General features: G+C 39.2%; 1 protein-coding gene across 5 annotated transcripts in view; it reads left to right on the top strand.

The window, feature by feature from the left end:
• Positions 1-12,460, top strand: part of MYH11 (myosin heavy chain 11) — a 55,252-nt gene that overhangs the window by 20,818 nt on the left and 21,974 nt on the right. For 4 of the 5 annotated variants that reach the window (XM_068206836.1, XM_068206839.1, XM_068206841.1 and 1 more), the window contains 6 exons: positions 3,906-4,008; positions 5,779-5,799; positions 8,020-8,112; positions 8,516-8,579; positions 10,105-10,203; positions 11,180-11,323. In XM_068206836.1, the coding sequence (XP_068062937.1) occupies positions 3,906-4,008; positions 5,779-5,799; positions 8,020-8,112; positions 8,516-8,579; positions 10,105-10,203; positions 11,180-11,323 (524 nt within the window). The remainder of the gene's footprint in view (positions 1-3,905; positions 4,009-5,778; positions 5,800-8,019; positions 8,113-8,515; positions 8,580-10,104; positions 10,204-11,179; positions 11,324-12,460) is intronic. The other variant, XM_068206838.1, reaches the window with a different exon arrangement.

The following is a 12,460-nucleotide window of genomic DNA, read 5'->3' as shown; positions in this document are numbered from 1 at the left end:
TCATATTTCCACTTAATTTGATATGGGAACAGACCCCCATTGAGTGGGGCAGGACCATCCTGCCCTTTTCCCCTTTTTCCCCCCTCTCTCTCTCTCTGGGCAAACTCTCCAGAGCCTCACCCGGCCATGGGATTCCAGCCCATTTCCTTCCCTGATGCGCATCAAGAAGCAAAATCATCCAGAGCATCTCGAAACTGCAAAACCCCATTAGTCAAAAGAGTCCTCCACGAGAGAACTAAACTCCTCTTTCCCAGCTCAGTAAATCCCAAAGGCTGGAGCTGGCAGTGGCTGCTGCTTGGCCCCTCTCCCACACAGATATCTTGTGGAGCTCCGGGTGGAGCTGGTGCTGACCCTGCTCCGGGTCCTTTGGGAATTTTTTTGTAAGTAAACCTGTAGGATCAGTGGGCTGGCTTCTGTCTCCAGTGGGGTACAGCTGGTCTAGGATAAAGCTTTTCATTATGTTTGCACATCTCATACTGCAGGACAAAGGCTGCCAAGCCCTAATGTGATTTAGAGCACCTCGCTGAATGCCCTGCGCACAGGGGCTTCCCACAGTGCCAGCACAGCCGGATTAAGGGATGTGTGAACGAGCAATTCTTGTGGTTCATTGCTTACTGAACAAACGCTGAAAATAACTTCTGCTCTTGCTTTTCAGATGTTTCCAAAAGTGGAATTAAGCTAAGTCTCATATCATAATATTAACATGGAAAGCTTTCAAATTTTCAACAACAAAAGAAAATACACTTTTAAAACTAATTTTTCTCAGTTGTTCTCAAATGTACAAGAGTCCTAGTTACATCACAGGCTCAACCCCAACAGTGGGGCCAATCTGCTAGTGTCACCTTCTTCTTCTTCTTTGGAAACCTATTCTAGCTGGGATAATTTTCAATTAAGGTGAAAGTAATGGAGTCATGGAGGATTTTGTAGCTCAAGAGGTACAAAAACTCTGTTATAGCTGAAGACTATATATGTGAGTTTATGTGCTTTAAATCCTGTACCGAGGTCCTAAAACAATGACTGGCAAGCAACAAGGGAAGGATAAGTTGAAGTTATACCCCATGTTGTGAGAATGGTATTCTTAACAGAGCAAGCCTATTAGCCTAGTGGAGTCCTTTGCTCTGGGAAAGCCAAAGAGTTTATTAGGGGAAAACTTGCATAGGAAGTAGCTAAAGTACTGCTAAAGGGCTGCTCAGAACTGTGCAATGGGACTTGCTTTGGATCTGGCTTTTTGCATTGGCCATCTGAGCTGGGTGCAAAGAACTGCACTGGCAGTAAATGTGCTCCCTTGGGTATGGCAGGAAAAATAATTATTTGAGAGGCTTCAATTAAACACATGGTCATTCTGCTTCCTAAAGATGATGATTAGAAGAATGGTAACAGCATTTATATGGTGATCACCTACTTGGAACATAATTAAGTCTGAGGAAAATGGGCACTCAGAAGAAAGGAGATGCTTCCTGGGAGGAACCCCATCATGTATGGTCCATGCCAAAACCAACATGTTTGCAGGAAAAGACCCATCTTTAAAAATTCAGTCACTGAGCTCAAGAGAGCAAGCAGATTTTAAAACAGGTGGGATTTCTCATATCACCTCACAATGGAAGTTGTTTCTGGCCCCTCAGAAATGACAGTACTTCAAGGCAGATGCAGAGAAAAAACTCATTCTGCATGACCAATTCTGTTGCTGCTCAATAGCTCTAGGAAGAATTTCATCCACCTGTGAAGTGAACTAAGATATTCACATGCTCTCCTCCTCTTGGGTCTCCCTGGGTAAACTTCCTGCTATTTAGAGGCATTGACCTGACCTAGCCATTCCTCCTCATTAGTACATTTATAAACACATGGCATTTCATCACTGAGGGGAAATCAGACATCATATGGCTGCGATACGTCCTTCAGAGTATGAGGGCTACTAATGTTAAATGGATACTTGTTTATCAGACCTCTCTGTTGTCATAGATGTTTATGACTGATGTGATATGTTGAAAATCAGAGGTATTTATCAGCTAGAGACATTATTCTTCATTACTTACTGACCTTGGAGCCTTTTTTCCTAATTAACCTAAAGCAGTTAAGGTTCTGCGTGTTTTCTATTTCACATTGAGGAACTTTTCTATTTCAAAAGGAAGTTAAAGCCTCCAAATCTGTCTGCAGAAAACGGGAAAGCCCTCAGCCTGTGCAGAAGCAAAGAGTTAAGGAGCATTACAGTATGATGGGATAATTACAAGTAAAATGATGCCATATATGGTAATACTCACAGGGATTCGGGGGAAAGCCAAAAGATGGGCACTGTTGCCCTGGGAGAAAGGAAATGCAATGATGATGTGATGAACTACAAATAAACCTTAATAAAATGGAATAGTTCAAAGCCCAGGGTTTGTTTGAAGAAAGTTGTTTTGGTTGTTTTTTTTCCAAAGAAACAAAGATGTAAGGTAGATTTATTTGAAAAGTTTGTATGCATATGTCTTCAAATTGGTGTGCTTGGTTTGGAATTGTTCCCAGGACACTTAATTTTTATCAATAAAACATAGAAATGTTTTAGCACTGAAGCCCAGACAGAGATGAATCCAATCTCTAAAATGTGCAAATTAACCCAGGTCTTGTGAAAAGGAATCTATTAATCTCACTTATTTGTGGTTCAAACTCTAAAAGCCAGAAGAAACAGTTTTTATCATGTTATACCTCAGGCAGGAATTGTTTCCTAAGGTTTATATCAATGTCATTCTGTATTGAAAGTTCTGTCCAACACTTCTCCATATTTTTATGTCCATTTATCACTGGTGCTTTGGTAGGGAAAATTAATTCCTGTATTTCCTAATTAGGAAAAGAAGCAGAACTGCATTGGATTCAGCTAAACAGTTTCAGACTCAGAAGAGCTGATAAATATCTCTGGGATTTTTGACTGTATTGTTCTTTTATTTTTCTAAAATCCATTTTATTATAGATCCAAAGAAAAAGAGGTCCAACTTAGATGGTTGCTCTCCTCACAGCACCAGCTCAGTTGAAAGACCTCATTTGTTACATCCACACCCACTTTGACTACTAAGCAGGACAGTATAAAAATATTTTTGTCCATATAATCATCAGAGTCAGAGGTAACAGAAAGACACAAGATGATGTAACGTAACAATTAGAGAGGAAAAATGGCTGGAAATTTCTATTGAGAAAAGACTCTGTCAGTCTGTACTTTGAAAACCACTCTTTTACTTTAAAAGAGGGTTTAAGAGTTGTAAATAAACTTAACCTGGAAGTCTTCCAAGAGAGGAAAAGTTACCACTGCCTTCCTGCTTCCCAAGGGACACTGCATGGAGCAGAGCTGGGATGCCAGTTCTGCTGGTCAGACAAATCCCCACGATGTCCCTTATTACCCAGTGAGCAGAGACACCTCAGACAGTTTCATTCCTGGTCCCATTGAATTCAAGGAGCATCTGAATACAAAATTCAGATGAGGCAGGATCACGCTGTTAGTCTACTTTAATGCCAGAGTTTCAGAAGAGAAAACCATTGTATTACTGCTGATGTTTTCTTTTACTGCTGTATCACATCATACTTAATGTTGTATTTTTTGATCTTAAAATATAAGCAGACTCCCTGCCAACTCCACTTCTCATAAGTGCTCAGATGCTGCCAAAGCAAGATGAACTGCTGTTCAAAAATGCATCATGTTTTAGAATTCCCTTAAATGGCCCAATGTGCACTCGAAATACTACCAGGACAGAGATATGACTCTGATGATGCATTCTTTGCAGGCTGAAGTCAGGTGCATTTGGGAGGTGCTGTTCTGGGGTAAATAAGAACCGAGCTGGGCAGTTTCCAGTCCTGTGTTTATACACTACGTACATCTGCATGGCAGAAGGACACCACTGGTTACCTACCTTCTTTTGTGTTATTTTCTTTCCCCTCAGAGGTGAATCCGGTGCTGGCAAGACAGAAAATACCAAGAAGGTCATTCAGTACCTGGCTGTTGTTGCCTCATCACACAAGGGCAAGAAGGACACCAGTGTCACTGTAAGTGAGCTCCTCCATCCCCAGCTCTCCCCCAGGCCTCTGAGGGCTGTGCTGAGGTCACTCTGCAGCTCAGGGACTGGGGCTTGTCAAACAGTGGCATATTAAGAGTACACAATTACGTCACAGCTCTGTGTTTATGGAAGAAAAAAATTTGTTTGACACAATCTTAGGCATCAAATCAGAATGTACTTAGGGAGAACAGAAATATTCATCGTTTTCCATAGGCATAGCACCTATTTATACCCCAGCATGAAGGCCTTGAAGTCTGCAAGGGTTCAAGTCCTTGTTTTACCCTTGACCTCTGCCAACTGAGAAGTTTGGGAAAGCCTGTAACTTACACATTGTCCAATGGCATCACAAAAATGTATACCAGCATTTAAACTTCCAAAGTTTTGATTGGATTTGTTAATAAGTTTTCTTACTAACTAGCAAAGAGTCCCAGTATAAAACTTGTCTTTTTTTTTACTGCTCTGTCAGGGGTAACAATTTTGAAAGGCACAATTTTTTCTAAGTGCTTTATTCCTTCAAAATGTTTAATAGTCTTGCCTGAGAGACTAAAGTTCATTTTCTTACTTTGAACCATATACCTGCCTAGTTCCTGGAGATCATTACCATGGCAGAGGCTCTCAGCTGTCTTTGCTCTTCTCAGTGATACACCTCCAGGTCCTACATAATTTCCAGCCTTTCAAATGTAACTCAAAACTTCTGCAAAAAAAGGAAGCAATTCACTTTTATGACAAAACAGGCTTAATTCAGCAAGACATTTCATTGTGCCTCAAATACAAGATTGGGTGCAACATAAATAATTAGTAGGGAAGTGGGAAATAAAGTAAAAATCTCATGACCACCCCTGTGCGGGGTCTCAGAGCTGCCCCTGCCCATGTGTCAGCAGAACATGAGGTGTGCAGCCCTCCCTCTTCCACCACAAATAACTGGGCTTTTATGTACAGTGGATTCTAATTTGGAGTAGGGGAGGGAGTAGATGTCCTTATGAGTAGTATTTTCTAGAAATCTGTGATTTAATTTAGAAACAGTGTTTAAATATTAAATACAATTAAACAATTGTTTAAATATTAAACAACAGTCTTGGAAACAGTCCAAGACTGATGTTTAATATTTAATGTTTATGCAAAAAAGAAGTAATTTCTTCCTATTGAGTCCCTGCTTAGTAGCTGGCGGTGAATTAACTTGGGGTGCCAAGGCCATCCCTAACTGCAGTTGCTGCTGAATCCTCTGGGGAATTATGTGAGTCTCAGGACCAAATTTGCCCTGAGACAGACCTGAAGGCAAATATTCATCAGAGAAGAGCTGAGATTATTTGTTCTCAAACAAATCAAAGCTGATTTGTTCTATATCATGCTGACAAATAGTAATTCAGTGACTGGGACTGCTGACACTGCAATTTCAGTCATTAATATATAATGCATAACAAAATGCCACCAGAGATTTGTGGCATTTATCATATTTATATACATAGAGATTTATCATAAAAATATTTGCCTTTGTCTGGTCCTGAGAGACTAACCTGGGACTGGATCCAAATCCCATCTCTTTGCTTCAGGATTTTTCTTTTCTTCAGTTAATATGCTCTAAGTATGTTAATGATATTTGTACCCTTGGTATGTCTGCAATAGATTGTTCATATCTGTATTCCTGGTTTATTTGCATGGAAACTGTGTACTGGTTATTTTAATACAGGAAAAACAATAAAAATATCTGTCTAATGGAAATTATACTGACACTTGTTTTATACCATGTTATTCAACACAGCAAGGTCCATCTTTTGCCTACGTGAGTAACTTAGACTGTTTGATGTGTGTTTAAGGCACTGAGTGTAGATCTGCATGCTATTGTTGCACCCCAAAAATTTAAGAGAGATTTTGTTGAAATATGTTGTATGATATGATAAAAAGCAACAATAGCACCAAATGCTCTCACAAATCAACCCTAACTGTGTCAGGCCCCACGGTAAAGAATGAGGTCTGACACAGGCAGGGTCATCTTTCAAATATCACTCTCTTCTGTATCTCTGCGTGTGTTCAAATTGCCATAGTTTGAATTAAATTTCCCACAATCCTGGAAGAGCTACTCAGCCTGAAATTTAACAATGTGGTTTCTGAATGAAATATCAAAATGCTTTCTGTGCTTCAGGTTGAAGTTTTTAGGACTGTTGTGAAATAATTCCTAAACCTCACGGTGTTTGATTTGTTTGGCTGCATGCTTTCCATTTGTTATTGCTTGGAATTTTACATTTCCATGTAACTGTTGAGAATTGTTCACCACCACAAGAGTTAGCATGTTCTTAGCTTGCTGCTGTGGCGTGTAACAGAGCAATTCCCAGTGCAGCACCTGTCTGCAGGTGTGTTACAGGCCCTCCTCTCTGTGTGCCAAACACATAGCAATGCTTTGGGAATACAGGCAGGTTTGCTGGCACATTCTTGCTGTTTCTGTGCCAGGCAAATGAGATTTATTTTCTTTCATGCAGTCTTTTTTGCCCCATTCTGACTGCTGCCTCTCAGACTTCAGCTGTGACAGTGTTGCCCCTTAGTTAATTTAGTACTTCCTTTGACAATATCTGTGAAAAAAAAAATATTTCATGGTTGGCATGGGCAGCTCTGTGGAGTCTGGTGGACTTACAGCTGCACACAGTGCTGGCCACCTGGAGCCAGAGTTTTACACCCAGCTCTATGGCACAGTTCAGTTCTCAGTAGAAGCAGGTGGTGTCTGTCTCATTTTAGCAGACAAGATTCTATTTTAGATGCCACCATCTGATTGCAGCAACACTCTTTGCTTATACAGGAGGTTTTAAGTCTACAGAGAGTAACTGGACAGAGCTGCCCAGTACAGAGAATCTTCAGGGGCTTTTAGGAATTCATTTCTTTTTCTGGGATTCCTGTACAAACATGTTAGGAACTCTTCCTTCCCTCTTCCTCCAGCTCTTGGGTAGTAAGTTTTTTAATTATATTTTTGAGGTAGCTCTCACCATTGACACAGAAGTTACAAGACATTCAGAAGTGACATTTAGAAAAAAGTTACCAGATTTGCACAGTAATTGGGAAGCGCTTTCATTTTCCAAATTATTTTCTAGATTCAAACTAAATATTGCCTTACTTTCTGCTTAAAATTATTTAAATTAAATCTTATTATCTATCAAGGACTTTTTCCTTTTCAGGGTGAGTCTTTTGAAATAATGCATATTACTACAGAGTAGTACTCAAAGAATAGTGTGGTAAATGTGAATGTAAATGATCTCATATGACAGAGTTGAATGAAAAGTTCTGACAACCTGTATACATATGCAAAATATTTTTTCAGCTTCATTGGTTTGCTTAGAAATAGGACTAGGTAAATATATAGGATTCAATGCATGCTTGTTTCATTGCATGATTTGTTTCCTTAGCAATTACTAACCACAATTAACAATATAATATGAAGATTGTGTGTTTGCATGAGAATTCATTATCCTAGTTTGAAATAAATCAATGCAATTCCATATTTAACCTACATAGCCTTGCATGGATCATTATTAATAGACTTGATAAAATCTGCTTTGTAGCTTTGTGCTGTATTACATTAAAATTATTCTCGGCAAGTTATTCTAATTATATTGTCATTTGCTAGCAAAGGGTCTCAATAAACTAACTTGGAAAAGACATGCTAGAGGTTCCTTTAAGAATATCCCTTTAAAAAATTACATTAAACTGGAAAAAATAATTGACATTGAATGACCCTTTTTTTAAGGAAGTCATGATGCTATACAGATTAATAGTTTGATCTGTCACATGCAACAAGGCTGGAAAAGGGTCATGTATACAGGGCAGCAGTCAACTGCACAAACAGATAAACACCAAGTTTAACAGAGAATGAAAACAAATCCACATCAAATGCAGTATTCAGCAAAAAAAAATTAGAGACTTAAATTAGATTTCACCTTTTTCTGCCATGTACGAGTGTTAGTTTCAACTAAGTAATTACAATGTTTTGTGTTAACTGCTTCTGAATGAATTTTAGGGTGAGCTTGAAAAACAGCTTCTCCAGGCAAACCCTATTCTTGAAGCTTTTGGGAATGCAAAAACTGTGAAGAATGACAACTCCTCCAGATTTGTAAGTAGGAGAAATGCAGTTTGGTCTGTGGGTCCATGTGGGTCAACTTCAGCAGAGAGAGTTTCACAGATCCAACCCTGTTCCCTCACCGGCCTTGTGGAAATCAAAGTAGAACAAAGATGTTGTCCTACCCCCACTTCCTAAGCCTAGTCCAGCAGGGAGAACTCCTTTCCCTCCAAGTGCCTGAACAAAATGTGGGGGGGAACTGTACAGAGGGAATATCAGAGAAGTTCATTTCCTTTCAGGCTGTTCCACAGGTCACCCCAGCAGGAGGGAGTCAAGCATGTTCTTCTAGGGAGGGTGATGTACACATCTTATGGAACAGGTTAAATACTGGCTAATAGTGGAAAACTTGGCACTGCCTGAAAGAACAGCCCAATTTAGATCTTCTTTTCATTCACAGGGCAAATTCATCCGCATCAACTTCGATGTGACGGGCTACATTGTTGGAGCAAACATAGAGACTTGTATCCTTTCCAGTGAGCTGCACCAGGCTGGGAGGAAGTCACAAGAACAAGCTCATTGCATGTCTAAGAAAGGCAAACCCTGCTGAGGCTGCTATAAACAGAGAGGGAGGGATACCATTTGGGCTGGTACCAGCTTCTGTCCTGCTCTCAGTTTTATGTTTTCAGGGCTGTTTTATCAGCTATAGGAAAGGGAGGTATTCCCCAAATACAGCTTCAGGAACTGGACAGCCCATTCCTAAGGCAATGCAAGGGACAGTTTTGTGTCCAGAGGACTTGTATTCCTCTGGAATACAAGGGAAAGGGAAAGGGAGGTATTCCCCAAATACAGCTTCAGGAACTGGACAGCCCATTCCTGAGGCAATGCAAGGGACAGTTTTGTGTCCAGAGGACTTGTATTCCTCTGGAATACAAGGGAAAGGGAAAGGGAGGTATTCCCCAAATACAGCTTCAGGAACTGGACAGCCCATTCCTGAGGCAATGCAAGGGACATTTTTTTGTCTAGAGGACTTGTATTGCCTGGATGATAAATATGAACTGCTGTGTCAAATTACACACCCAGAGCAGTCAGTTGTGTATCAGTAACCTCGATGTATTTTTTCAGGGAAAATGGACTGAGAAATTCAGCTCAGGCTGACCTTGCTTGTCAAGTATGTTGCCTGTTCCCTTGGCTGTGTTTATGAGCTAGTTTATTTTAATGAACATATTAACATGCAGGTGGTTTTCTCAGTGTTGCACTGCTCATCTTTGCATATAGAAAATGCTTCTTGCTCCAATAAATGAGAAAGAATGATGCAGTTATAAAGAAGTACCATATCCCTTGAATGTAGCATCAAGCAACAAAGAGTTTATCACTCTGCTCTTATTTTGACAACTGATCTTTAGAAAAAATCATTAACATTTTAACAGTTTCGGTCTTAACTGAAGTTTTATCTACAGCATTTTAGCTTTTAAAGAGTGAATCACTGACTGGTATTGAAATACTTACACTCTTGATAACTTCATTTTTATTAGCTTACAGTCATAAAAATGGTCCATAAATATAACTTGATTTTATTGCTTTTATACCTACAATACTCACCTCAAGAACTCTTTTTTTTTTCCCCAGCAGCCCCACTGTATGTTGAAAGAATTATATTAGTGCTTCATTTTCAAAGTGGTTTGAGTTATATAGTGACTATAAGTTCTAGATCCTGGATTTTAGAATAATTTAGGTCTATTTTCATTACTGCCATGATTACCAGCATTTACCCTGCAACAGCAAGTAGGAGATTGTGGTAGAAGCAGGTGAAGCAAGTAGGAGATTGCTTATTGCTTATTATAGCAGGTAGAAGGAAGTAGGAGATTGCTTATTGTGGTAAGGATTATATCAATACCAGAGCTCCTGTCACACAATTAGACACATATTCATGTTAGACAAGTGCATGGCAAATATTTAGACAATGCTATTGATGGTTCTGAGGCTGATGGCACAATTAAGAAAGGACTGAATCATGTTATTGATTTTTTTAACACACTTTAAAAACAGATTTGCTTGAAAAATCCCGAGCAATTCGTCAGGCTAAAGATGAAAGAACATTTCACATCTTTTACTATTTGATTGCTGGAGCTTCTGAACAGATGAGAAGTAAGTTCCTTACTAATAATTCTCTTATCTCATTGAACAGTCTGAGCAATAGCTTGCCCAAGTATTTATCTTAATTTCTGTAATTACATGTCATTCAATCCTTACTATAAACAAATGCCATAGAAATAGCTATGTATTTTAGCTATAGAAAACAATTTTCTCAAGTGAATTATAAGAAAGCATCAATTCATGTCCCTCTGTTTGAGGCAGGTTCTTTGCAGTTTACAGGATATTTTAATTTACAGATGTAGACCCATTCAGATCCCATCTTGAATAATACCAAGAAGATAAATTGGGAAGAGTTATTAATTGCTTTACAAAAAAGATATTACGGATTCCAACAAGAATATCGGCTCATTATTTTAAAATAAATTAAGAGAATGTATTTGCCACAGCACGTTATTACTCTGTGAAAGCCACAGCTTCAGATGTATTGGAACATCATGGTTAAAATATGACATTTTTCCCTAAATCACTCATTGCTGAAGAATGTATAAAGCAATGGGTAACTCTCTTTCCCCTGGTTTTTATGTTCCTTACCTAAGAATCTGTTGTTGGCCATGGAATAGGGTTGAATAGTCTGTTAGCTTGACCCACTTTGGTTGTTACCTTGCTCCATTCTTACTATTACAGGCTATGAATCCCCTTAGGGAGAGGCATATTTCTGAGTAGGTTACATGTGGTACTCAACAGAAGGATTTTGGCAAGAATGGCTCAGATTTGAGTCCATAGGACCCAAAATTGCCCCACAGTGCAGAGACATTCTTCAGTCACTAATGAAAACTAGAAACTTAATATCATCAAGCTTGCTAAATAGTTATTTTGAAAAGATTTGACAAAACCCTAAACTCTTCATACAAGCAGAATCTTCCTTTGGTGATAATGTTGGGTTTTTTTCTGTTGTTCCTTAGGAGAATTCATGAACAAAGAAGATTAAGTGGATGCTCTTAAATAAAGCTTTTCTTCTTCTTTTTAGATGATTTGTTGCTGGAAGGCTTCAACAATTACACCTTTCTATCCAGTGGCTATGTGCCTATTCCTTCTCAACAAGATGATGAAATGTTCCAGGAGACCTTGGAAGCCATGAAAATTATGGGCTTTACTGATGAGGAACAGACATGTGAGAATTGTTATCAACACTGTATTCAACATATACATCTGCAAGTGACACTACATAGAGATGCAAATGCAGAGGTTAATTCTGTCCAGAATAATCACTTTGCAAAGCTAATTTGTGTTTATGAAAGGGAATATTTCTCATTGGAACCCCCTACATATCCAAAAAGAGATTATTGAGTCTAAGCCAGCTCTATCAACAGTAATGACCATTTAAATCCATTGTTCAGAACTTTCCAACTAGCATGAAAAAGTTGCAAAATAATCTGATTTATTTTTGAAGGAAACAGAACAGGCTCAAATAGCTCATATGTACTCACTGATTCAGAAAAACAAGGGAAAAAAAACCAAAGAGCATGAAACAACTAAACTATCTTTAAAATGTGGGCGTGCCAGAGACACCCACCTGCATAGCTTTTACCTCTCAGTGTTGCTGGGAGCGTGCAGGGCCCTCAGATGCAAATTGCCATGTCCCAGGTGACACCTGGTGGCAAAGCAGCGTCCTCCCATTGCCTGAGCCTTGGAGCAGCAGCAGCAGCAGCAGAGCACATCCCTCACCTCCATCAGTGACCGAGGGGTGCTGAGCAAAACCCCAGCCTTGGTCATTCTGGATGATGGTGCTGGTGCACACTGGTCTGCTCTCCTGCCGGTACTGGCATGGACAGCAGCATTCTCCACTGCAGCATCAGGAGTCATTAATTTATTGTCTGAACTCCTCTGATTTCATGCTCTAAAATAGAAGCCCATTTGGAAAATATTCTTATCCTGTGTAAATTAGATAAATTTACAGCTAAACAAATAGAACACCCCAAATTGATACAACCTCATCTGAAACATGTCAATAGATTTTACTACCCAAGTTTAGGTGGTATCACATTTATGTGTATTTCAGTAATCAAACATTAATAAATACCTTTTCTGGATTTTGACATTAATCCTTTTAAAGATATGTATACATTTGATTTTAGTTGCACAACTAAATATCCACATGCCCCTGAATAACTGGACATTCAGAAGTGCCACACATTTTTTAAGCTGCTGGTAATTCAGATTTATTTTTTGGTTTTAAGACTCTTAAGTGATTGAGCAGGGAAGATGCTACAGGCACTGTGAGTGGAGGACAAATTCCTGAGATGTGGGG

This window comes from Anomalospiza imberbis, chromosome 16 (genome assembly GCF_031753505.1).
Source record: "Anomalospiza imberbis isolate Cuckoo-Finch-1a 21T00152 chromosome 16, ASM3175350v1, whole genome shotgun sequence".
Taxonomy (NCBI): Eukaryota; Metazoa; Chordata; class Aves; order Passeriformes; family Viduidae; genus Anomalospiza; species Anomalospiza imberbis.
The sequence above is the reverse complement of the archived record's forward strand: the minus strand, read 5'-3'. Positions and strand labels throughout refer to the sequence as shown.